General features: G+C 46.1%; 1 protein-coding gene and 1 long non-coding RNA gene across 8 annotated transcripts in view; one reads left to right on the top strand and one right to left on the bottom strand.

Annotated features, from left to right (window-relative positions):
- LOC144325110 (uncharacterized) overlaps positions 1–16,573 on the bottom strand; it is a 27,044-nt gene extending 10,471 nt beyond the window's left edge. The window contains exon 1 of the long non-coding RNA XR_013390400.1: positions 16,444–16,573. This is a non-coding gene — a long non-coding RNA (uncharacterized LOC144325110). The remainder of the gene's footprint in view (positions 1–16,443) is intronic.
- LOC114583091 (uncharacterized) overlaps positions 15,976–27,605 on the top strand; it is a 20,510-nt gene continuing 8,880 nt past the window's right edge. Inside the window, exons 1-9 of one of the 7 annotated variants that reach the window (XM_077917219.1) lie at positions 15,976–16,259; positions 17,842–18,205; positions 19,050–19,280; positions 20,858–20,926; positions 21,235–21,462; positions 21,902–21,991; positions 24,881–24,970; positions 26,047–26,391; positions 27,163–27,273. In XM_077917219.1, the coding sequence (XP_077773345.1) occupies positions 17,854–18,205; positions 19,050–19,280; positions 20,858–20,926; positions 21,235–21,462; positions 21,902–21,991; positions 24,881–24,970; positions 26,047–26,391; positions 27,163–27,273 (1,516 nt within the window). In that variant the 5' untranslated portion in view covers positions 15,976–16,259; positions 17,842–17,853. The other 6 variants (XM_077917220.1, XM_077917221.1, XM_077917224.1 and 3 more) reach the window with 6 other exon arrangements.

The raw sequence follows: 27,605 nt of genomic DNA on the forward strand, positions 1-27,605 counted from the left end.
ATCGAGTCTTCAGTATGAACATGCAGAAAGGCAAGTGATGGAACACAGAATCTGAGCCCCACCCACTTGTCAACTCAGCACTCAGTGAGTACACACTCCTTGGCCAATGGTTGACCAGTTTTAATCCAAAAGGGCTGTCTTACTCATTTGTGACATTTCCAACATGGAAGCAGGAACTTTGGGATGAGACTTTGAATGGCGGAAGCTCAAAGTATGAGCTACCTTTAAATAGGTTGGCCCTATTGGGAGTCGGGCCAAAACCACTTTGAGCTGCATGTGACTCAGAATGTGGTTCACACTCAGCATCTCCCTTCCCTACCTGTCACCCGCCTCCACAAATAGTACCATGAGGGGAGCAGTAGGGTAAGAGTTGGAGGAGGTCACTTTAACACTGGAAGCATAACCTCCAACATTTCTCCAGTGAAAATAGGAGGAGGTCACTTCCAACTCTACAATTCCATGATTAATAACAATAATGTTATTATTTATACCCCACCCATCTGCCCCAGCCACTTCCGACATATATACAAACATAATAAAACATCAAACATTAAAAACTTCCCTATACAGGGCTGCCTTCAGATGTCTTCTAAAAGTTGTAGAGTTACTTATCTCCTTGGCTTGAGGGGGTGTGTGGTTCACCTAACTTTGTAACCTTCAACATCTCTCCAGTGAAAATAGGAATGTCCTAAAGAAAAGTGGGACATTCTGGCATCAAACCAGAAACCGGGGCAGCTTCTGTAAATCCAGAACAGTCCCTGGAAAATAGGGGCACTTGGAGGGTCTGTGGAAATTCAAAAGAAGACTTCTTTTTCCCTTTGGGGAAGATGATGGATACTGAGTATTCAATTGGACTGTCTGAGCATCAATTGGACTGTTTGAGCAAACTGAAAGCTTGAAAACCCCATCAAGGTTTATCAGGTACTTGACTTGAGGACTCAAAGGCAGAATTCAGGCATAGGTTGTGTACACATTATCATTTACCCTGGTTGTAGTGCACTCCCGCTGCTGGTGTTTGAAGCTGTTAGCCACAATCTACGTATATGCTGTAGTTTCTTTGATGTACTTTCCCTCAAAACAGCATCAATCCAAAAGCAAAATTTAAGCCACATTAGCTTTTTTTTTAAACCTCCTGCTTCTATTAAAAACAACATTGACATGGTTTGAAATTAATGAGTTTAGGGCGATAGCAAGTTTGGCCCTCATCCAATTCCAAATAGGGCCAGCCTATTTGAAGGGGGGGGGGTCATTCCTGGGCATTATTAGCCAAAGGTCAAATTCACACCATACATTTAAAGCACTATGGCACCACTTTAAACAACAATGGCTTCCTCCGAAGAATCCTGGGAAGTATAGTTTGTTAAGGGTACTGAGAGTTGTTAGGAGACCTCCGTTGCCCTCACAGAGCTACAATTCCCAGTGTTCCCTGGGAAGAGGAAGTGCTTGTTAAAACATTCTGGGAATCTCTGGATGATTGATGGCTTCACGAACTGAAACAACATGATACATATATTCACAAGTTTTGGGAGTTGAGAACTGAAATTTTGTTTAAAAAATGATTTTGGGGGAGGGTGCTTAAAAACACAACTGAATAAAAAGGTGATAAACTCAAAGGTAATAACTGCAAACTCGACAACTTATAACTCTCCCCTCTCACTACCTAAACACACTAAATTCATCAATATCCCAAAATGTAACTAGATACTTTTTAAACAATAATCTTAAAAAAAAATTGCTGGATTATAAATGTGCAATTTTGCAATTGAAAATTTGAATTAGGGAAATCAGCATGTTCATTTCCTTCCCCTTCAACTTCAGTAGCATGTAGAAACTCCTTGCTTAGAATTATTCCTTTCTTAAAGGGAAAGTCGAGGTTAAGGCGCGTGCCTTCCTGCACAGGTGTTGCCCTGATCAGTAACACATCCATCAGCTCTGCCTTGTCTCTGTGTTCCTTGGGGACCGCTCAGCCCTGACAATTGGACTGCTGAAACCAACGCGGTAAGACCTGCTGAAATCCATTCACCAAAGAAGGGGAGCGGGAGGGGAAAATGTTGGTGGTTTGGCAGTGAATGTTAGGGGTCTAGAAATGGATCTTTCCACCCTTGTCAGCCTGTCATAGTAGCAGCTGCTGTGGCTGCAAAGCAGAGCAGAGAGGTGTTTGTAAATATACCGATCTGTTCGCAGCCTTGCCGCCTGCAGGGTGGGAGGCCACTGGCCTTGTGCCTGGATCCGTGAAAGGGCAACACTTCGGCTAATGCAGTGGGGCGGATTCAGTTATGTCCTGAAAGAGGCATCGAGTGGCTGTTAAGGGGGAGGGAAGGGTCAGGAATCTGTGCCTCTTGAGGACAGAATAAAGAGATAACAAGGAGGGCGAAGCAGAAAGCAGGTGGGAACTCAAGCCTGGGTGAGAAGAGCTTTCTCTTTTTAATTTATTATTTCCATCTGTATGCCATTTTTCCAGCTCTGTCGTTCTCAAAGCAGTGCACCCCGACATAAAAAAAGAAGCAAATGATTCTGACTGCACAATCTCAGCATATTCCTTTAAGGGGAAGAAGTTAGAAACAGGAAGCAAGTACCCAAGGGAGGGTGAAGTTTCTTCATAGTTCCTTTTTTCTACTTCCTAGTTCCTTATTTCATTCTAGCTCCCATCTGCCTTTTTTAATGCTGCCTTTTCAACTGCATGGTGGTTTTGAAAGGACAAATAAGTGGGTATCCCAGAGTCCCCACATCTTGTAACTAGTAGTTGTAGCATCAAGGGTGATACTACATACCATCTGAAGGCAAGTCCTGCTTTGAGCATGCAAAACGAGGTGCCTGCTTTCTTCATTGGCCTGGTTCACACATAAAAACATGTGTTTATTAAACCACGGATAAGTGCCATGTATGAACCCATCTCAGCAGGTTAACAAAGGTTTCTGAAAGGTTGCTCATTAACCAAGCTTTTTAGTTGGTTTATAAACCTTACCTAGTATTGTAGCTAAGGCTGTGTATTCATTAGTGGCTTGAAATGCAAGGTTGTCTGCTGTTTCAAGCCACTTATGATTCATTATATGCACACTGTTGAACACACCAGAAATTGGGTGGGGATGTATTCACTGAAAGTGCTTTAACTGTTTGGTTTTGCTGTGTTTACAACCCCTGTGAACTCCAATGAAGTTGTCATCTGCACATGTGCAATGGTTACCTCCAATGTAAACACCACAGCTTACGTTTTCAAATTGGGCAGAAGCTGCTTTGAGGGAAAACAATACAACAATACAACAAACAGACCATTTCTCAAGAAACTACAGGATACACATGAATTGTGGCTAACATCATGCATACGCAGCTTCAAACACCAGCGAAGTCTGAGTAAACAGTAATGTGACACAGCCTTAGTGTTACATGTGAGCCCAGATCTCCTTAACCAAGGTGAAGGAGCTGTCACTACCTTAAAATTCAAACCACTCTTTTTAGGTTGGCTAGTTTGTAAAAACTGTGAGGCCAAATCAGGAGAGATGGGCGAGGTGCTAAACAGGCTTTTGGAGTCAGGGATGGGCTGGACGTGGAAGTGAAAATCAAATCCTGAAAGACAGAAGTGTTACATGTTCCAGGTTCATGAGACCAGGAGGTGTGAAGACAGCCTGTTCTGAGTGGGGTTGTGCACTCCTGGAAGGAGCAGGTTCATAGTTTGGGAGTAGTCCTGGGGCCAACATTGTCGCTTGAGGCCCAGGTGGCCTTGGGGCCTATTTCCAGCTAGAGTTGGTTTGCCAACTATGCCATTTTTGGATGGACATTACTTGGTCACAGTACACCATGCTCTGATAAAACAAGATTACTGCAATGCACTCTAGGCGGAGCTGCCTTTGATGCTGCTGGTGTCTTCAGAGATGGTCTTTGTTTTGTAATGGATCCTATTTCTTCCCTTTCAAAGTGCGTGTAACTGAAAGGCAGAACAGGCGATGGGCGTGCCTACGCTTATATGTAAACCAGACATAATTTATACCCTGGTTCCCTTCCACCAAGTAATCCTGGGAAACGTCATTTTGAAAGGAAGCAGCAACATCTGTGGTAAAACCCGAGCCCTTTACAGAACTACAATTCTGGAGTTCCCTGGGGAAAGCTACTGATGTTAATCTTTATAGCCCAATCCTATGCACAATTACTCAGAGGTGAGAGTCCCAGTATTTTCAATGGGGGCTATTCCTAATGTTGTAATGTGGGCCCTTCTCCCCATGGATGTAAAGGAGCCATTGTGTTTATGCTATTTTAGTATTAGGGAACTGTTGCATAGCTGTGTAGACTATGTGTCATCTATTTATCTGAAAAGGGGGCTGTGAGGAAAGGAAAGTGAAAAAGAGCAAAAGGAGCAAGAGCTCTGGTAACTGAGCCTAATCCAGCCCATGTACAAACAAAGCTCCTACAGATGTTTAGGGAAACTCTTAGTTCCTTGTCCCATCCCTTCACCCTGCCCTCAAAAACCTCTGCTATTTAACCCTCTCTAGACTGACAGAAGAGGGAACTATATCATGTCTGAGTGGGACATGAGAGCCAGTGAGGTGTGGTGCTTAGAGTATCAGACTAGGACCTGGGAGACCAGGTTTCGATCCTCACTTGGCCACGAAGCTCACCGGGTGATGGTGGGCCTGTCACTCACTCTCAGTCTAACCTACCTCACAAGGTTGTTGTGAGGAGTAAATGAGGAGAGGGGGAACATGTAAACCACCTTGAGCTATAGAGGAAAAAAGTAGGGTTACCATATTTCAAAAAGTGAAAAAAGAAGTTGTTGAGCTTCCCCCCCCCCCCCAAGTTGTTGAGCTATTTTTGAGGAAAAATGACACTGCCAACATTGGTTGCTACACTGCTTTAGACTGCAATATTCTGGGTATGTAAGGGAAATTCTGGATGTATGGCAATCCTAGAAAAAGGTGGGGTATAAATGCAATAAGTAAATATAAGTTTTGTTCAGTGAGCTGGGAATTCCTCAGTTCATATATTATCTCCACCATGTGAATGTTCTAGAGGCCTTAGGCAAGTTAATGTATTTCCATTTCTAATGTGCAGTATGGGAACAATGATACTGGCCTACCTTATAGGCAACTGAAAGGATCACTGAGATAATAAATGAGAAGTGCATTGAACACTCAGTATTTATTGTATATTTTAATTGTCTCATAACCCAGGTTCTCTACAAAATGAACACTAAGTAATTTAAAACAAAAATGGCATGCTATGAAGCAGATAACATTGTAACACTAAAATCAACAAACAGAACAAAAAGTGAATTTAATACTGGCCACCATCATATACGTCAATCAGACGAAGAGCACAAAAGGCAAAACAAACCAATAATTTATATTTTAATGCCAAGGATTGTCGGCTGTCGGGATGTTTTCCCACCCCTAGGCGACACTGCCAGTTCTATACCAGGTCCTCTCTGCTTGAGAGAGCAAAGATTCCACCCAGATTCATTTAATCATTTTAAGATTACTTATATACTTTGGCTTTCCCCTGAGGAGTTCAAAAGGTGGCAAACACCTCTTTATCCATTTTGCCTTCTCGACAACCCTGTTAGGCTAAGAAATAGTGACTGATGCATAATTACCCTGTGGGCTTCATGGCTGAGCAGGGATTTGAACCCTAGTTTCTCAGGTCCTAGTCCAACACGCTCACCACTACACCACACTGGCTCCCATCCGATTAAGAACAAAGCACTGCCAATGTGCCCAGAGTCCCTTGCACTCTTAATCAGCCCAAAAGGATGTTGCTGTATAGAAAGAACTCAACCCCAGGGGAAAGACTGCTTCTCTGGCATTGATGGACTCGCCGGGAGATGCGCTGGGAGCCAGAGTTTATTTGCATGTTCTCATTGCACATAGTTAGCATTATTTCCATAAATGCAACAGATTCCAGGGGCCGCTGACAACTCCTGTTTCACTTAACCGAGACTACTAGTCTGCTGAGATGATCAAGCCCCTCAGTCTCTTTTAGTCACAAACGCGCTTGAAGTCATGGGATTTTGTCAGGATTTCTAAGCCTTAGGGGATTGCAAACAAACCATTTGATTTGTCAGTAAACTAAAATGCAAAATCTAATCCGATTGCTGGGTGTTTACTCTTTGGCCTCTGAGTTTCGCAAACTAGCCTTTGTACATATTAACATAAGAAGAGACCTGCTGGATCATGTCAAAGGCCAGTCCAACATTCACTTCCCACAATGGCTATGAGAAGCCTGTAAGCAGGATTTGACTGCAATATCTTTCCCCCACTTGTGTTCCACAGCAACTGGTAGAATTGTTGATTTCCTGCACACCCACAGAACAGAAAATAATCTAAGGGTGGGGAACATTTTCAGTCTGGCATGCTTGAGTCTCACCTCTCCCCACCCCAGCAAAAGCTCAGGACATAAATTTGTTTGTTTTTAAGGTGCCACAAGTCTCTGTATCGTTTTCACTACAAGAGGCTAGCATGGCTACACCTTTGGAAATTCATAAGGAAGATGGAACAGATAATTTTAATTGGATTTTTCTACCTTCCTCTGTATGGTGCTCTCTCTCTCTCTTTTAAAATGATTGACTCGATTACTGGAGAGGGAGCAATTTGCTTTGCCCACCCCAACACTGTATCTACTTTAAAGAATGGTTACAAAAGTTGGGTGCCACCCTCGCTCTCTGTTGGATGGTAGCAAGATTTCAGGGGGTTCCAGGCACTCACCCAGGGTCTGTGCTCCTTTGGAGAATGGAAGATGTGGCAGAGACTGTCATAGCTTTAAGAAATATGTTTTATTCACATATTTACACCTTCCGTCTGTATGGAAGGAGTATAGATCTTACAACATGGTCACTTCAAGAGGGGCTAGTTCCCCACAGCAGTGCAGAACTGGAGTCAAAGGAAGGGGCACCAACTATAGGAAGCGATCACCCTCTGTGTTCCCCATCCCGTGTGGGGGCAGGATGCATAATGTGTCACTGGGCCCTCTTAATGTGGGGGGCAAGTTGGCGACCCTGGTCAAAGGCATCTCTCAGCCACCCTGCAGCCAGCCAGCCCAAGATGGATATGTGTGTGTGTGTGTGTGTGTCCCCCCCCGGTCCCTTCTTCTTCCTAGCACACTTTGCTTTCCAGACTCTCTTTTCCTATCCCCTCAAACACTCCCCCATCAGAATGGCAACCTTCTGCCTGCCCAGGCTCAAGATTCCTCTCAGGTGGGCCACCAACACCTTTTGTCATGTTAACACCTGTATCCCAGGTGAGGCCCTGGCTTGGAAATGAAGCTTTGCCTGTAATTTTCCACTAGCCTGCAATCTTCCCTTCATTATTCCAAATAATAAAAATCCCATTTATTAATTTCTATGGTTTAGCCACCTGCCACCCCCAAACTCACAGCACTGAGTCTTGGGGGCCAGAAAAAGTTGACGTCTTGAACTGGGGGTTAGCTTTTCCTGGAAGATACCGGTAACTCCCTTTGCAACGGGCACTCCACAAATGATGGCATGTGCAGCACTGTGTGCAGAAGTGCTAAGAATGTTTGGTGGCAGCAGAAAAAGCTGCTAGGTTGAGAGCAAGTGGCCAGGGTGATAATTGTACACAGCTGTAATGTGGATTGCTAGGGCAGTGTGATAATGGCCCAGGACTGACAACAGAGGCCTCAACAGTCTTGAAACCTACAGTCATCGTCTGTACACACATTAAACTCATGCACATCCAGCTTTACGTGCTTGGCCAAAAATTTAGAAATAAGATAGGGGGTGGGTGTTGGGGGGGGGGAGGGGACTCCCAGCCCCAGTGAACCCAGTATGCTTTGACTATCTGTGATTTTGGCTTTCGGCACGATCCCTGGAACATAACCCCCGTGTAAGTTGTAGGCTTACTGCATTTCGAATCAATGTATGAATCTTGGCTCCACCTCATATTCTTAGCTTTACTGACATCCAAGTTAATGGAGAGCCCCCTCCCCTGTTCCTTAAGCATGCCCACATTTCATAGGATGCCAGAACTGGACACTCTTGCCATCTGTTCTGAAAAGAGGAGAAATGCAAATAAGTTCTCTCTGTGAGTGGGCGTTGTGGTGGCTAATGTAGATGCCTTTTTCCTCACAGAAAGAACTGTGATTAGGAGCCAACTCCTAAAGGGCTGAGGTCCCGTCACCTACCCCCCCAAAAAGTATATTTGAGGGGACTTGTCCCCTGCAAATTGATGGGCATTGCCATTCAAATGTTGTGCATGTGCCACATCTTGTGATTGATTATGCAGGGCATTGTTTACTCCCCCCCCATTTTATTCAATTTGGCACACTCTTCTATCACTGCTCTTTCAGATGTTGCAGCCATATTACGAATGGCTCCCACAAGTTCCTTAAAAATCCAAATTTGCCCACTGGCCCTCATTGGTTGGTAAACCCTGAGTTAGGCTACAGGGCTAGGACTTGGGAGACCATGTTTCAAATCCTCATTGCGATGGACTTGCAACTTGTGCGTAGTTACTTTTGGGGTTTTTTTTTATCCCACAGGAAGCTGCCATCAGCTAGTCGATCTGTCCTACCCAGGATGCCAGCACCATGCTTTCCTGACCAGATTAAACTGAAACAAGGATTCAGCAAGTCCTATACATTTCATGCTCTCTTTATTTCCACCCCAAAATTTCCCGTGGCTATTTCTGGACACTGATACTTGAGTGGTTGGCCGAAGGATAAGGGTACAGGCACAGATCCTGAGACTTGACCATACAAGGCCAATGACAAATGCACAGAGAAGGCTCATGACGGAAAGGCCACATAAACAGCAACCAACGTCTGGACAACCAGCAACTGGAACAAAGACCAACTTTGTAAAGAAGCAAGTGAGGCCTGAGGGTAATAGAGAGAGGAATGGAACACATTGGCGACTTCCACTAAGGAGCACCAGAAAACCCAGAGCCACTGTGGATCAGGCAGTCCATGGGTATGTTTGAAAGGTTTCAAAACACCACAATATATATACAGTTGTACCTTGGTTCTCGAATGCCTTGCGACTCGAATGTTTTGGATCCCGAATGCTGAAAACTCGGATGTGAGTGTTCTGGTTTGCCAACGTTCTTTGGAACCCAGACGTCCAACGTGGCTTCCAATTGAGTGCAGGAAGCTCCTGCAGCTAATCAGAAGCCGCACCTTGGTTTTCAAACGTTTTCAGAAGTCGAACTGACTTCCAGAATGGATTTCGTTCGGGAACCAAGGCACAACTGTATCTCTCTCTGCCACCATGGTGTGCTTTATGGTTCTGACAGTAGTGGCAAAGGAACTTCCAGGTGTCCACAGAGATTGTGGGAACTATTTTCTTGTTCTCACTGGTCCCTAGAACACTCAAGCTCTGAACACTCAAGAAAGAGAGAATTGGACTTTCTAGCTCTTAAGATTTTCCTGGAGTTACTCCACCTCATGTGTCGGTTGTTATCTTGCAGGCAGAGACTGTGTTCAACACTCGTCATATTTCCAAGACAGCTTGGCCATCTGTGTCAAGGGTTGGGGGGCACAAGCTTGGAGAAAGAGACCGACAGCCCCAAAAGTGGTGACAGAAGGTGCTTTAATAATTACCATGACATATCCCAGGATCCAAAATAGCCCTGCAGCCGTGTTACCCGCCTGGGTAGTGCTAAGCCTTCCCGGGGACATTGCAAGTCCATATCCTGAGGAGAGCTCTGACACCCGAGATGAGAGGCCACAGCAGTCTCTTCTTTCTTACCTCATCTCTACCACAGTATATACATGCTGCTTTTCTCTCTGAGCTTGGCTCTGCCGCTCTCTCTCCAATTGGCTTTTCAGACTCTTCCTCGACCGTGTATTAACATGCACAGTTCTCTTTTCCCTTGTGGCCTGTTTCTCATAGGGTTGCCAACTGATCGGGAAAACAGCCTGGCCTTCTCTTGTGCCTTTTAATAGCAGCTTGATCTGCAGAAATTGGAAGCTTTAGATGCCATGGAGAGAAGCACAATCACCTGCTATAAAGCAAGAAATTAGGCAAAAAAGTGTGGAATTTGTGGTCTATAACTGAAGTAAATAGGGGTTAAGGTGTTTTTCCTGGATGATCCTGCATAATGGCCTTTTTAAAAAGCAAATCCCAATTATATATATAATTGAGACTATTTCCATAAACATAATTTTATTCTGTTTCCACCTCCAACGGTTTCATGCTTAAGTTGAAACCTTCTCTCTCTCTTATGCTTAGCTGTATTTTTATATTGTATTGAAATTCCAGGCTGCCCAGAGAACATTATTGGTCAAGAATATAAAAATTATAGAAAATAAATAATCAGTGCTCCCCCAACTTTTCTCAAGAAACGCTTGTGTTTGGTATTCTTCAAAGGCGTATATTTGTTTTAACAGCAGGTGTCAGAAATGATTTGCAGCCCTGTAAACACCTGCCTGTCATACCAAAGCCCCATATACAAGACCATATAACCCTGGTGCAATTAACACCACAGAGTATGAACTCTGGTTGATTTTATTATTTATGCCCTTTATCCTTTCTTATAAATAAATGGCAAGGAACTTGTTGCAGGTCTTGGATGAACCCATTCAGCGCAAGCTACTGAATGGCAACTCACAACGATAAGGCACAATAGCTAAATGGAACCTCTGCGTTCAGGGAAAGTGTATCTCTGAGTCTCAGATGCCGGGGACAAAGAACGGAAGGACTGATGCCTTCGTGAACTATGCTTGGTCTTTTTGGAGACGTTTGGCTGCAAAAACGCTGGACTAGATGCTCCTAATCTGATCCAGTAGGGTTTTTCATAGGTTCTTAACTCATTAGGATCAATCTAATGGTATTGTGCACCTATCCCACATTCACTGCTAAAAATAAATAAATGAGGGGTTTTTTTGGCTTTGGTTTTATTTCAAAAACCTTTTTTTAATCAGAAAGGATTGTAAGACAAAAAGAAATGAACATAGGAAGCAGTACCTCTCTTAACCCATGCTCTTAAAAACCATCTGTCCGACTCCTGCCTCAGCCGTGCTTAAATCACTGTAAATGGCGATTGTGCAGTTTGTCTGTATGTCTTCATACTGCAAGGAGCTGTGACTGACCACGCCAGAGTGAATCTCTGAAGGCTTCATTTACTCTGACATGTTAAATGCCAGTTGTCATCATGTTACTGCGAGTTTCCCTTTCAGAAATCAGAATACAGTTACTAAATCTAGGTACTCAATATCCTATTAGTATGCACAGCACTGCTGATTAACGTGATGATTCTGCTTTTGCCCTGCTCAGGCATACCCAGTCTGCGCTATGCACTCTCTTGTCACTCAATTCATTAAAAAGAAGGTAATTCTAATGGGAGGGAGAGCCTTGACTCCTAGCTAGCAGACAAGCTACTCCTCCATACACTCGCTGAGTGCATAATATTCAGTTCTGGGCTGTGAAGTTTTACCTGCTAACACCTGCTTATTAACCATAACAATATAGCTATATAGAGGCCAGTTGAAGCCTACCTATCCATGGCCCTTCTTCAGCCATTCCACCTCCTTTTTTGGCCAGAAGACGCAGCTCCTCCTGCCCTTAGGAAGGCTTCCTTATTCTTTCCCTTTCTCAGTATGATGCCCACTTTATCCTCTTGTCAAGCTTCCCCACAACAGCAGCTCCTGCAGTCCCTGTGCTCCTATAAGCCTCACCCCCACCTCCCCTGTCACTTGCTTCCTTGCACGGCAGCTGCACTTTTGGTCAAATATTCTGTGACCGGCTCTTTTCCCCCCAGCAGTAAAAGATAAACATTCTATGACATCACAGCAATTCAGCCAATGTCTGGATACTGTGGCTTACAGATGAAATATAACAGCCCTTGCATGCTTATATATACTTCTACACACAAATGCATATGTCCAGGAGCCAGAGAGCTACATCAGGCATGCCTATTGGCTTTTTGTACGCCCGCTGGAATTTATGACCCTTACTTCACACCTGCTTTTAGACATAACTCTCTCCTTCAGAACTGGTTAGTTGCATTGCACGGTGACAGATGGTGGGCACTGGATGTTATGCGCTGAATAATCAGACATAATGCTGTGTCTTATAAGGGAATGCATAAAAGGTGCTTGCTTACACCCAAATGGAAACTAGCTGTTTCAGAAACAATTGGACTGAGGCAAGGAGCCTCCAGGTGCTGCTTACAACCCCTCTTATCTCTGACCATTGACCATGGTGGATGGGTCTGATGGGAGCTGGAGTCCAGCAACATCTGTGGTGCCATGGGTCAGTGCATCTGGCTGTTAACCAGAAGGTTGGTGGTTCAAGCCCACCCAGGGATGGCTGTGAGCAGGATTCCTGCACTGCAGGAGGTTGGGCTAGATAACCCTTGGGGTCCCTTCCAACTCTGCAATCTGGAGGACCACAGGTTGACCACCATGTCAAAACAGAGGGTTATAAAATTTTCAGCTGTCTTCTAACAGTGGTTTGAGTTGCATCAATTGGCAGGTGATTACGGTCATTAATCCTCCATATCAAGTTGCTGTTAAGGGAAGGCTATAGAAGAAGCTGGATGAAAAGTTGGCAATCCTATTGAAGTCCTCTTGGACATGCAGAGTTTGGTGTGTGCTGCTTTTGATCTTTATAAATTCAAGAACAATTAAATTTATATGCCCAACTGTTGTTCATTAACTTAGCAATGCCAGGATGATTGTGTTATAAATAGTCACTGTGCTTATTTCACATACACTTAAACTTAAACTGAGATTGTCAGTGTGCACTTTCGGTGTTTCATTGTCATTATTTTTAGGACACAGTGGTATATAAATATTTCTATAAATAAATAAATAAAATAAATAAACACTAGCCGAGGGAGGCTAAATAAAATTGTTAGTCTTTATGGTACCCCAAGACTCTTTATTTATATAACCTGGTTTCTGATTTTCTATTTCAAAAGGTCCACATACCTTAGGAGTAAATATTGCTAAACATTTTAGAATCAGTTTCAACAGATGTGGTCATACACTAGGTTTTATTTCCATATAACTCTCTCTGCTGCCAGCCAGTGGCCAACTGATGAAAAAGCAGTTATTTCAGTCACATTTATTCACAGTAGCAATTTCTTCCCAATCCACAATTTTCTTAAGAAATAAATGTGGGCTACCAGGGGTGGGGTTGCTTTTGCACTCTTAGCAGCCATCTCATATCAAGGAAATTGGATGGTGAAGTGTTTCTCAGCACTTAAAGGTAAAGGTACCCCTGCCCGTACGGGCCAGTCTTGACAGACTCTGGGGTTGTGCGCCCATCTCACTTAAGAGGCTGGGGGCCAGCGCTGTCCGAAGACACTTCCGGGTCACGTGGCCAGCGTGACAAGCTGCATCTGGCGAGCCAGCGCAGCACATGGAACGCCGTTTACCTTCCCGCTAGTAAGCGGTCCCTATTTATCTACTTGCACCCGAAGGTGCTTTCGAACTGCTAGGTTGGCAGGCGCTGGGACCAAACGACGGGAGCGCACCCCGCCGCGGGGATTCGAACCGCCGACCTTTCGATCGGCAAGTCCTAGGCGCTGAGGCTTTAACCCGCAGCGCCACCCGCATCCATGCACTTACCTCCATGCCAAATAAAAAGTTACTTGCTAAGAGAATGTGTTTCAGTTGGCTGCTCTTACAAGCCAAAGAAGCAGAAACAATTAATTCCACCCTGATTTTAAAGGGTCTCCTAAAATTCTCTACACTTTCTGTGCACAGCAAATTGGGAGCGTATTTTGCCAAATATTATAGGTGGTGTTTTTAAACAGACTTTTGGAACCAACTGGCTAAGAGAGAAAGACTGGAAGAAGTAGGAGTAAAGTCCATTACTTCCTTCAAAAATATTAATTTTATAATTAAACAGTAATCATCATCATCATCATTTATTTATACCCCGTCCATCTGGCTGGGTATCCCCAGCTACTCTGGGTGGCTACCAACAGATTATAAAACAGAATAAAACATCACACATTAAAAACTTTCCTGAACAGGGCTGCCTTCAGATGTCTTCTAAAAGTCAGATAATTGTTTATTTCCTTGACATCTGATGGGAGGGCATTCCACAGGGCAGGCGCCACCACCAAGAAGGCCCTTTGCCTGGTTCCTTGTAACCTCATATCTCACAGTGAGGGAACCACCAGAAAGCCCTCAGAACTCGACCTCAGTGTCTGGGCTGAACAACAGGGGTGGAGATGCTCCTTCAGGTATACTGGGCCGAGGCCATTTAGGGCTTTAAAGGTCAGCACCAATGCTTTGAATTGTGCTCAGAAACTTACTGGGAGACAATCTAGGTCTTTCAGGACCGGTATTAAAACTGGATCCAAAATTGCATCCAAATTCACATAACTGGTGATATTGGTGATGCTGTTTTGCTAAACATTCTTTGAAATTATTTGTGAGTTTCTGAAGATCTCAGAAAAGAAATTCAAAAATTTGTCAGGAAATTGTGTTTTATAGAATTTTTAGCTCAGGTCAGGTCTAAATAAAATGGTGGCACCCCAAAGGGACTTGGGAGTTTTGATTCTCCTGGTCTACCTGCTCCAGCTTAAAGGGAAGGGTAGAGTGAGTAGGTTAGATTAGCCAAGAAGCACTCAGTCAGTCAAATTCCCTTTCCTTGATCATCACTGATCTGGATAAGTTTCATTATTGGGATCTGAAGAATGGAAACCACAACCCAAAGTTCAGCCTATGCCATTCACCAACCAGATGAAATTCTGAAATGCAGGGCAAATTCCAACAAGTCAGTTGCCTTTGTGGCACCTCTGGTCTGAGCAGATAAGGAACTGCTGTCCTCTGTGTGCCCTGGCGTGGTGGAAATAGAACTGCCATTTCTTGCACTATGAAATACTTGTCACGGAGGAGCCCTAAAGATCAGTCATTTTAAAGAGGTGCTCATCCTGAATCTGAAGCCAGAGCTAGGCTTAGAATTTGTGGGGCTTGGATACAAAAAGAAGCGGTGGTGGGGAAACTTGGGAATTATGAAACAACTGCCAGATACTTTTGTCTACAGCAGGCTTCCTCAAACTCGACCCTCCAGATGTTTTGAGACTACAGTTCCCATCATCCCTGACTACTGGCCCTGCTAGCTAGGGATCATGGGAGTTGTAGGCCAAAAAAACACCTGGCGGGCCGAGGATGAGGAAGCCTGGTCTACAGCAGTGTTTCCCAAACTTAGGTCTCCAGCTGGTGCGTTGTTGGTTTTCTTTTTTTTTGGGGGGGGGAGACTACAACTCCCACCATCCCTAACTAGCAGGACCAGTGGTCAGGAATGATGGGAACTGTAGTCCAAAAAATCAGCAGGAGACCCGAGTTTGGGAAACCCCGACTTAAAGGAAGATGGGAGGGGGGTTGTGCATGCAAATGCAACTTCCAACCAGTGGCGTAGCGTGGGGGGTGCAGGGGGGGCCGGCCGCACCGGGCGCAACATCTGGGGTTAGGGCAAATCCACAGGTTAGGGGGCGCAAATCCACGGGTTAGGGGGCGCAAATCCACGGGTTAGGGGGCGCAAATTACTTGCCTTGCCCCGGCTGCTGACAACCCACGCTACGCCACTGCTTCCAACATCCTTGCGTATCTTTAAACTGTTGCATATTTAGACAAAGGGAGGGAGGGGGTTTCTACGCACGTTCTGCTGAACATGCAAAGCCTACCCACCACACATTTAAAGCAGACGACTTTCCCCAGAGAATCCCGGGAATTGTAGCTCTGTGAGGGGTAAACTACAGTTCCCAGAATCCGTTGGAGGATTTTAAATGAATGTGCAGCCAAAGGGAGGCTCAAGATCTGAAGAGCAGTCCATGTGCGAGGGGATGTTTGATGGCGTTTGCATGCTTAACCCTCTCCTTTTAAGTCCTCACCTCGAGCTACAATAAGGTTGTCATGCGAGCTGAAAATTCAACCCACATCCGCAGGCATTCAGTTCCCACATCACAGCATGTGCTCAAATCACTTGCACCCCCCACATTTCCTTTCTCCCCTCCCCCAAAGCAACTGGGGCTGAAACTTACTTTACCTGGGAGTAAAACCCAGTGGTTTTGACTTCTGAGTAGACAATGTCTAGGCTTCTACTGTACTATAGAAACGAAACGAGACCCTGGCTGATAGAAAAGGGAGACGCCGGTCTCCCAAGGCATCTTTCCTACCCTCCCAAACTAGGGAGGATGCTGTGACTCAAATCCCATGCGGCAAGAGGCGCGATCATGTGACGAAGAGAAATAGAAACTAAAGCAGCCTGCTCTTATTGTTTCCTGCAGAGTTGCTGAACGCTTCCTGTTTCTGCCTCATTTCCCCAATTCAGCTGCAGGAGGAAGAGCGCGATCTAGGTGAGGACTTACACTCTGAATAAATGTCCTGTTCCTGGCGGGTGGGAGAGGGCTGTTGTTGCATTTTAACTCACGTGGGCTTTTGTCCTCCTCCCCCGCAGCCCCGCTCCACGCCCCCTCTGAATCAGCAGTTTGCTGCAGGGTTGCGAACAGCGCATTAGCAGTTCTCGGCTCTTCCCCTTACCGTGCAATTAAAACTAAAATTTAAAAATGAAATCCGAAGCGATCTGTGGTAGTGCCTACTCTGAATCGAATCCCCGTCGGTTCGATGGGTACACGAATTCAGTCTCATCCCCAAGAAACATCGCATAGGACTGTTCACAGTGTTTACTAAGAAGTTACCACGACCGACTTGGGAGAGGCTTATCTTGAGTAAACGAAGGGTAGGCTGGGTGGTTAATCTGTGCCGGAGTTTAGCCCCAGATTCTGACAGAAGCTGCTTACACTGCTGAGAGATCCCTCCTGCCCTGAGCAACAAAGTAAACGGTGTTATTCCTACTCCATTCAGTAACCAAAGTTGGCTGGATCTAGGCTAAAGCTGCAATGCTAACCTCACTTGGAGGAAGGCCTTATTTAATTAAATGGGATTTAGGCAGGGTTAGGGCTGCGATTTAAGGCTGCAGTACTGTATACTTGGACGCGGGTGGCGCTGTGGGTAAAAGCCTCAGCACCTAGGGCTTGCTGATCGAAAGGTCGGCGGTTCGAATCCCCGCGGCGGGGTGCGCTCCCGTTGCTCGGTCCCAGCGCCTGCCAACCTAGCAGTTCGAAAGCACCTTCGAGTGCAAGTAGATAAATAGGGACCACTTACTAGCGGGAAGGTAAACGGCGTTTCCTGGCTCACCAGAGCAGCGATGTCATGCTGGCCACGTGACCCGGAAGTGTCTCCGGACAGCGCTGGCCCCCGGCCTATAGAGTGAGATGGGCGCACAACCCTAGAGTCTGTCAAGACTGGCCTGTACGGGCAGGGGTACCTTTACCTTTTACTGTATACTTGCCTGAGGGTAAGCCCCATTGAAGCTCAGAGTAAATAACAGCCAGCATGTGAAAAGAGCTCCAATGTGCAACTGGAGTCCCTCCCCACACAGAGTTGGAAAGGACCATGATGATCATCTAGAGTCCAACCCCCGGAAATGGAGGACTCTTTCACCCAATGTGGGGCTGGAACCCACAACCCAGAGATTAAGAGTCTCATGCTCTACCAACTGAGCTATCCCTCAGGTAATGGAGGAACTGTAATCCTTTTCCATGCTGTCTGAACATGCACTGCAGGCAGGAAGAATGGCTGTGGTGTTTATTGTGGGGGGCAGGGATAGCCCAGGTCTCTCCCCCTCCCCCATTTTACTACAAAGAGTGTGCGAACCTCTCTTATATCAAAATAATGCCACCAAAAGCCAGTCTGGCCTAAAGCTCTTCCGGAAATGCCCAAGCTGCAATGTCTCGTGAGTTTTTCCATCATGCAGAGGAAGCGCACTGATGGTGTCGTAACTCTTTCAGAGCCACAGAAAACAAATGATGTAAGGCAGGGAGGATCTCCGAGGAAGTGAATCACCTGGTACTATTTTTTCTTTGATGTTTCCACCAGACTTCAGGGCTCATGGCCTTGGAAGAGGGGGACCCCAATGCCCTGAAGCGCAATGTGCTGCACCTACTGCTCAGGAACCCCCTGGGGCTCAGTTTTGAGGACTTCGCCGGGGCCTTTCACCGGCTGCATGGCTACCAGCTTCAAATTACTCGTCATGGGTACAGCTCGCTCAAGCAGCTTCTGGCTGAAATGAAGGACTTTGTGGTTGTGGAAGATGGTGACTCACAGGTCCCAGTCGTAAAGCTAGCGAATGGATTCCATCTTGGCCACTGGGCTGAAGGAAGAGAGAATGGGGTGGACATCTCTGAAGGGCCCGCTTTGAGGTCAACAGATGAAGAAGACCCTGGAGGAGAAACGGGTGAATGTATACCTTACGTATTAAAACCATTATTTATTAAGCTTATTAGTCACTTCTTTAACAACACAAAAGTAACTCAAAGCGGCTTACGGCAATAAATAGCATGCACATTAAAACCAGCTCCAAACAAAACAGAAAAATCCAAGTCTATGTTGTTGGAGACTGGCAGCCAAATTTAATTCTCCAGTACAAATATTAGCTGTCTTTCTGAGTTAATAAGTAAATACAATTCTGGTTGGCCCTAGGACTCACATCTGCACTAAAACTCATCCATAGAGGAACATGGGAAGCTCAGTATCATCCAAACTTGGGCTGTCCTGCAAAATCTTCCATGAAAGATAGATTCAGACAACCAAATACAGTACAACGTTGCTGGATGAGAATTGGCAATGTCCAGGAGGCTTTCAAGGTGGTTCTGAGGAGCCTTAATGCTGAGACTCATATACGGATGTGGGCAATCTGTTCTTAGCTTTCAGGATAGGGGTCCTGAGCCCAGGTACTGTCATAGCAGTGTTCCAAGCATCAGGGATGTGGCATAGAGGGGGAAGAGGGGGCTGGGGAGAAGCTTTCTGTCTAGCCTTTTTGCCAGTGGCAACAGTTACCACTTTCGTGAGGTAATGGAGTTTGGGGGATTATATGTGAATGGGTGTGGAAGGGTGTAGATAGGTAAGTGAAGGGAATAGACTGGAGCCAGAGGGGGTAATGGTTATAGTGCTTAGCTCATTTTAAGGTTGAGCATTCTGGGTTCTTAAATATGTCTTTCTAAAAATAACTGAGTTGAGATCTGGATTGCTCTGCATCATATCACTGTCTGAAGGAATTTTGATTTGCAATCTGCATTGTTTGGCAGCTCTGGCAGGAGTCTTGGGGTTGCTCTTCAGTCTTCTAAAGAGGTATCACTCGGGTTTGAGGATTAAGAAACTACAGAAATTGTTTCTTGCTAGTGCTGGAATTGACCTAGAGAAGCTCAGCATTCGTCGCGGCTACACAGACACACTGGAATTTTTGGAACAGCGAATGCCGAATTTAAACATCACATACCAACAGAACAGACTCAACTGCGTGGTTCAGCTTTTTGAAGGTACAAGGCAAGAAGCTGAATTTGAATTTTTTTTGGTGGGGAGAGATGGGGTTGCTTCTGATCTTCTCGATCATAATTACGTTAAAAAAGCAACTTGAGGGGGGGGGGTCGCAGTTGAAAGTTTTGACTGCCCACTTCATGTAAGATCCAGCCAGGTTCGACATTAGCAGAGCACCAGGCACATTTTGCGCCTAAAGATTCTCCGTTTGCAAACAGATCCAAAAGTCTGGGTAACATTTTTTGTGCCTGGCTGACACTCAAGGATTATTAAAATGTATGTGTTTTAAAGCCTTGGAAGTATATGTTTAAAGAGACAATATGTTAACAATAAAGAGTAGAGCGTTTTGAAAACTAAAGTATGGTACCAATATTGTAAACAGCAAATTAAACATGTACAGTATTAACCATTTATGCTAAAAATATGATATTAACAATGTATCACTTACGTGAATTGCGTATTAATTCATGCATATCAAATTAATAAATAAAAAGTGTTGCCGACCCGCCCCCCCTCCCCGTTGTGACTAGACATTCTGTTTTGGTCGCCCACAATCCAGGCCCCAGAAGCCATTTGGCTCCTAGCTTTCCTATCCCACTTTCTAACACTGGACCCAGCATAAGCTCAGTAAGCCGGGTTAAGGAAGCTGTGGCCCTCTAGATATGGTTGGACTTCCAGCTCTCAGCAACCCAGCCAGCAGGACTAATGGCCATAAAATAATGAGAATTGTAGTCCAGCGACACCTGGATTTTTCTACCCTCAATTTAGTATAATGTCCTGTTTCACATCTTGGCCTACCAGGTGTTTTTAGGAAGCCCATGAACAGGTTATGAAGGCAGTAGCCCTTTTCAGATGTTGACAGTTCCCCTCCCTCACCCACAACTGGTATTTAGAGGTATAGCACTTCTAAACCTTTAGGTTCGGTTTAGTTTTCATAGTTAATAGTTGTCGACTTGAATTTGTATTACCCTTTCCTTTAACTATCATCATCCTGCTTCCTTGAGAGCTGTGTGTTAACCACAACACAGACAAACAATTTAAAATCTGAGGGGGTGGTTCCAGCTGTTGCTGTGTTGGATTTCCCCATCCATGTTGCTATTGTCCAAGATTACAGCACTTATTGATACAGAATTCATCCCCACTCCTAAGATTTATTAAGTGGAGTGAAGCCATATTATGAAGACTTGTTGCTGTTATTTGTAGACGAGTCAAAGTACACTCTACAGAGTTTCTTAAGCAATAATTACAGCTCCCTGTCCCAGAGAGTTCACAGGTTAAATTTTTGTTAAGGACAAGAGACAAAGAGGGGTGGAGAGGGAAGAGGCCAGACTAACAGAGTGAAATGTGAAGGAAACTCAAAAGTAGAACTAAGGAGTCTTAGAACTGAGACGCTGAATACTAGGCCTTGACCGTTAGCATGATTAAAAGAGTTCTCTGAGCGTTATATTGAGTAACCTTTTCTCCACTGAGAACAAATTCCTGTGGCTCAAAATTTGTTTCCCCATTTCCAGTTTTTACGCACATGCTGAGAAACTGATTCTGAAACTGATTCCTGATTGATTTGATTTTTCTCCTATAGATCCCTGTGCTACTTTTTCTTCTGTCAGTACCGAGAACCTTGTGGAAGAACCAGCAAGCCAGACACCAGGTAAAACAGTGAGCTGCTTTGAGTAATGTTGCTGTGTGTGTAAGCGACAAATGACTTACACTTGGCAGGAGACTGGATCGTATGTCCTGTGGTTCCTAGGCCATGGCTTCAATCTCTGATTCTGCAGTAGTTCTGTCAATCTCCTTGCTAAAAGCAAGTTCCTGAACTCATTGTTGTTCATGGGGTATCCATTATAGGTTTCTTTCTAGCCAAGCCTTTCTGCTTACCACACCTGCATAATCCTGAGAGTGTTGTCATAGTGCAGGGTACAATAGACATGAGAAGTGAATCCACTGCTTTCATTTCAGATCTGTCAGCTGCCTTGGTGCCAATCCGGGCTGTCCTTGAATGCCACCCTAAGGGTCTGAAGGTGAAGAACCTGAAAAAGGCCCTGCTAGAGAATTGTGGATTTGACCTGGAGATGTTCCGCCGTGATCTGGGCTACAATGACACAGTGTCCTGCCTGCAGGATATTCCTGGTCTGATTCTCAGAAACAGCAATAGGACCCGGAATTGCGTCATCCAGCTCGAATCGCGTAAGGCAAAGATTGAAATGTTATCACTTGTGAGTTCAACACCCCCCCCTCCAATTCTGTGACTGTTTTAGAGTGCCAGCCTCATTGTTGGCCTGGGTAAGGGTGTATGAATTGGCTTCAGGGAGAGTACGAGGGCAAGGCTGGGCTCGGTAAGATAGTCTTCAGAAGTAACAGCAATGAGGTAGGTTTTTCACATGAGGCTCTCCAGTCTGCCTGGTATTTTGGCTGTCTCATGTGCCTTCTTTTTCTTTCTGCAATTCCCATCTTTTAACCTGGGCTCGCTGGTGATGTGCAAGCTGGATTTCTCTCTTGATAAGCAAAGAACTACTTGTAAAGGCTGCAGAAAGTGTGCAGGCCGTGACACGTGATTGGCTTATGTCATGTTACTTTGAACAAAGAAGGTATGTTTCATAACCTGTCTTTTTATATCACGTCCCAGGTCCCTCTAGCTCAGCTCCTTCCTTGGACTCGGATTTCTCTGTATGCAGCTCACATACCACAACTGATGGGCTAATGAGAAATAACTCCGGTAAGGCTGCCTAGGAATTCTGGATGCAGAGCTGTACCTACACTTGATTCATTAATTGCTCTATGGCAGTGTTTCCCAACCGGTGTTCCGCGGCACACTAGTGTGCCGCGAGACCTTGCCTGGTGTGCCGTGGGAGGGAGGCGGGCGAGTCGGGCGGCGAGAGGCGGGGCGACGGCGGCGAGGATCCGCGTCGAGCCGGGGGCAGCTCCGCGGTGGCGGTGCCGAGGTTTCTCTCTCCATTCTCCCCTCACACACACACACAGGAAATAACACAGGATCAGCTGACAGGACCCGGCCAATGGGGCGGCGGCGGGGCAGCGCACACAAAAGGGAGGGGCGCGAGACAGCGGACGAGGAGGAGGCCGGCATGTCCGGGCAGCAGCAGCAACAACAGCAGCAGCAACTCCCGGCGACGGCTCCTCAAGCCCCGGGCAACCCTACTCCCTCACCGGCCTCGGCCGCCCTCCTGCTCCACCCGCCGCCGCCTCCCCCGCCGCCGCCGGCCACCTCGGCCCCGCCGCCGCCCCCTCCTCCGCCCGCTATCGCCACCACCACCACAACAGCCGCCGCCTCAGCTGGGCCCATGCCTGCTGGGAGCGGCGGCAGCAGCAGCAGCAGCGCCCCGGCGCCCTTCCCTCACGGCGGCGACCCGGCCCTCCTGGTTCGGGAGGCGGGTGCGAAAGCCCCACCCCTCGGCGCTCGCCAGCTCCGCGCGCGTTCTTGCCTGGGCGAAGGTGCTTCTTGGACGGGAGGCTGCGGCGACCAAAGACCCCGGCGGCTGGCAGGAGGAAGCGGAGGAGGAGCGGGAGGCTGACCCCGAACTCGTGGGAGGAGGCGAGAGAGAGAAGGCGCTTGGGCAGCCACCCCAAGCCGGCGCACGCGGGCGCCCCTTTGGAGCTGCCCACCTGAGCGCACGGGACAGGAGCGGCGATTTGATTCGCGCCAGGCCACGCTTGCTGCGGAGGGAGGAGGAGAGCGGCGCCTTCCAGCCTCATCTCGCTTCGTGACAGCGCCGACCGAGCCTGAGAGGGAGCAGATCCGAGGGGGATCTCCCCCACCCAGCCACCCCCTCGCCGCCCGCCCTGCTCCTGTCGTGGCAGCTGACAAGCCGACTCGCCCTGACCTGCGGGGTCCCCCACGCCGCCTCCGCTCACGGCGGCGACCCGGCCCTGAACGAGCAGGAGAAGGAGCTCAAGCGGCGCCTCAAGCGGCTCTACCCGGCCGTGGACGAGCAGGAGGAGGAGTTGGAGGAGTCCCTCAGTCCCTCGCTTTGCTGCCTCCTCTCCCCCCCACCCCCAAAGCTTGGAGGTTCCCCGGCAAGGGGGAGGGGAAAAAATTGAAACTTACACTTTCGTGCGTCCCTCCCGGCGTGACGCTGCGCGCTGACGTCACGGGGCTGTAATGGTGGTGTGCCTCGAGATTTTTTTCATCAATCAAGTGTGCCTTTGCCCAAAAAAGGTTGGGAAACACTGCTCTATGGGTACTAAAGCCCCATATGGGGCCAAAGATAGACTCTGGTGCCCTTCAAAAGCAGTTAGTTTGAAAGGGCTGGGTTTGAATGGTTGGGGGGAGGCATGCAGCTGACCTGTGCAGGGAGGACTCTCTCCCCCCCTCCCCCATACACAGACACTTCAAATCTTTGCTTGAAGATTTTCCAAAAGCAGGATGCTAGATAGTCTGCCATAGATTGCATTAGTATATGGCGGTCTCAATAAAATGTAACAGAAAAATGCCTGACCTGCAAAGTAGCCTAGTTCACCCCTGGGAGGTGGTTGGGGAACAATATTCAAGGCTGCAGCATCCTGGCCTGACAGGAGTATCCCACCTTTTCAGTGACAAGAGTTGTTGTTGATGTGGCCCTTTCTGCCAAATGTGATCAGAGACTTCCTTTTTTTTTTTTAAAAAAAATAAATTTTTATTGATTTTTCAACACAAAATAAACACAAACAATACACCATACATAAACAAACAAACAAACATATAAACATGTATAATTTCATAACCTTTTTTTTCATAAACCTTACTTCTTGGACTTCCCCATGCCTCCCCTTTCTGCTTCCCTGTTTTAAAATTTCTTCAGCAACCCCCCAATTAGCTAATTATTCAATTCATTTTTTGTTTTTTTAAGTTCTTCTCTAACTTATTCAATTACAGCTGTAATTCTATATTTCCCATTCCCTTGACATTTTAGCACTCATTAATTTTACAACAATTCTTAAGATATATTTTAAATTTCTTCCAATCTTCTTCCACCGTCTCTTTCCCTTGGTCTCGGATTCTGCCAGTCATCTCCGCCAGTCCCATATAGTCAATCACCTTCGTCTGCCATTCTTCCAGCGTGGGTAGTTCTTGCGTCTTCCAATACTTTGCTAAAAGAATCCTTGCTGCTGTGGTAGCATACATAAAAAACGTTCTGTCCTTCCTTGACACCAATTGGCCAACCATGCCCAGGAGAAAAGCCTCTGGTTTCTTAGGAAAGGTACATTTAAGGACCTTCTTAATTTCATTATAAATCATTTCCCAAAAGGCTTTAATCCTCGGGCAAGTCCACCAAAGGTGATAAAAGGTACCAAAGTCCACCAAAGGTGATAAAAGGTACCTTCAGTCTCATTACACTTCCAGCATTTATTATTGGGCAAATGATAAATTTTTGCAAGCTTGACTGGGGTCATGTACCACCTATTTCCTTTTCAGTCTCTCAGTTCAGTTAAGGTTTGTACAGTGGCTTATTGCTCATGGTTTATCAAGGGGAGCTAAAATGTAGGCCTACGTGTGACCACTTTCATCCTCACTCTGTCCCATGGCCTTCTGCCATGTTTAAATCTGTTGGGTCCCTATTCTTTTCTTCAAGACCCACCTCAGCAATACCTTTGTTTTCTCCTCTGGTAGGTTCCCCTAGCCCTGTTCCCTCGCTTGATGCTGGTTTCTCTGCCTTCAACTCAAATTCTGTGCCCCAGACGCTGATGGGAAAGAAATCTGGTAAGTTTTTGTTTTGAACCCTGAGGTTTCTTTGGTACTGCAGGTAGCATCTGGAATGTGGTACACGGGTGGCTTGTCCTCTTCATTTTGAATTGTGACTCCACTCAACCCCAACCACCACCCCACCTATGCTTAATCTTATCTCCACTACTTCAATCCCATGTCTATTTAATGTAGATCTTAAGCACTCTAAGTGTGGATAGGTACTTTGCTTCTCTTCATGGAACTCCTAGTTTACAGAGGGAATTCCAGAAATTGCAGCAACCTGAAACATGGCATCTCAAAATGGCCACCCTGTTGGGGGAAGACTTGGCACCAATAGTCAAGCACTTGGGAGTTTTTTCTATCAGAGGAGACATACAGATATACCCACCTGGGGGTAAACACCTCCATGTTAGAGATGTAACATGTCTCCCATTTCAGGTATGTCTCTAGGGCTCTGCCTTTTCTAGCCCATTGCAGCTTTCAGTCAAATTACCTCTCAGAGATGCGACTCTTAGCACATGACCCTGGGCCATTTTTGAAAACCCGAGGCAACAGATGAAGCACTTTCAGCAGTGGGGAACTCCACACTCTGATAGGTCTACGGTGCCTTTCCCACCCAGGCTACCTAACTAAGCTTCAGTTAGGGAGAAAAAGTTGCCCCATCCATTCCACCTCCGCCCCTGAAAAGCCCAAGTATCAGCCAGAGCTCCTCAAAAGCACTGATGCTGCAGAGCAGGTAGCATAGAATAGGAGGGCTGTTATTTTTCCAGTTGCTAGAGGTGAGGATTAAGAGGCTAGTCTGTATACGATATCTGTTGGGGCAACTGGGAGGAGTCTTCCACTTCTGCCCACTTGGTGAGAAGGGGGACTGCATTCTCCATTCTCTATACTGAGTACAGCTATGTAGTAGCTATAGAGAACTAGTATAGGATGACAATTGGCAGCCTAAGCAAATCTCACCCTGGCCATGTGTTAACTAAGTGTCCTGCAGCCTACGTTTCTTGCAGCCTGATCCCCAATTCTCCAATGTGGAGATAAGTAGTATCGACATGACTTTCACCAGGTTGAAATAGTACATCCTTCCTTTTCAGACCTGGCTGCTGCCTTGGTGCCAATCCTCGATGTTCTTGGAAACCATCCCGCTGGTCTGAATATAAAGACACTGAAGGAAAACCTAGAGAAGAAGCATGGGTTTGACCTAGAGACTTTCAGCCAAGATTTGGGGTATAAAGACGTAATGTCTTGCCTCCTGGATGTGCCGGGCCTTCGCTACTCTTTCACAAATGGCAAGTGGCCCGACAACTGTGTGGTTCAACTTCTCTCTGGTAGTCTTGGCCTCCCCCCTGTCACATTCGGTGCCGGTCCCTCTTTGGATAAATCTCCATCTTCCAAAGGATCAGACACCCTGTCTCAAGACTTAAAGGAAACAAAGCCAGGTGAGATGTCTCTGTGATGGTGAGGCCTAATAACACGTTCCTTTAAAAACCCCTCAAACCATAGACATTTTAAAGTTTGTGGCATGGTTGCCATACGTCCGGGAAATCCTGGACATGTCCTCTTTTGGGGGACCAACATGCCTATCTGGGGGGATTTTTACATTTCAAAAGAAATGTATAGTTTTTTTGATGGGGGTATTTTTATTTTATTTTTGGGCTTGTGTGGCTTGGGCAGGGGCTGCTCCGCATGCAACAGCTGCTGCCAGCCTGAGGAGGGAAAGAGTACGCACCTATTTCCCTGGCTTGGGCTGTCCTCTTTTTTGTTCTTCAAGATATGGCAACCCTAGTTCTTTGGAGCTTAAGTACTGAAGTATATTGTTAGTCATGCTCATAACTTTCTGTAAATTGCCGTTATACTGATCCCAAGGGTTTCTTTGCTTTTTTTCCTTTTTGGCCAAACTGTGACTAACTTACTTTATATTCCACTATATATCTTACTAACTTGATATCACACCTTTCCTCCAGGGAGCTTAAGGTGTCATGGTTCTCTTCCTTCCCACTTGTATCATCACAACAACCCTGTGAGGTAGGTTAGGCTGAGAGATTGTGGCTGAGGGGGATTTGAACCCAGGTCTCACAGGTCCAACACCCTGGGTCCAGGTGCAGAAGGAGACAGGACCAAACTGGCATATTTCTATCAAATGGTGTAGGGTTTTTTTGAAATTTGAAAAAAGGAGAAAAATTGGATTTCCATCTTCCTTTCTCTTCCAGCTTCCTGCCTTTCCACTGTGCCCCAGTCCTGTGCTTCTGTCCCCTTAAACGTGCAACGGCCTGCTGGGAAATCAAAACCCGTGAACCAAAATGTGCTAAAAAAAAAGCCTGGTAAGACTGCATTTAACTCTGGGTCCGGGTGCAGAAGGAGCACAGAGGCCTGACAGAGGGAGTGAGAGTGTAAAGGCCAGCTAGAGTATTTGTATCACATCCACCATTGATTTGTATGCCTTGGCATTGGGTGAAGTATCTCTCTGCAGTCGTGGGACTTGCTTCTGTGTTCTGTGCATATTGGTGTTTGTGCAGGAACACAATTGTGAGTACAGTCCCAGGAATGTTTATTCAGAAATAGACACTTTCTACTTACTCTTGCAACCGTAAAGACTAGAAACCTTTTGCGTTTTTAGTTGTAAGATTCCTCATGCTTTATAGAATCATAGAAT

Source organism: Podarcis muralis, chromosome 13 (genome assembly GCF_964188315.1).
Source record: "Podarcis muralis chromosome 13, rPodMur119.hap1.1, whole genome shotgun sequence".
Taxonomy (NCBI): domain Eukaryota; kingdom Metazoa; phylum Chordata; class Lepidosauria; order Squamata; family Lacertidae; genus Podarcis; species Podarcis muralis.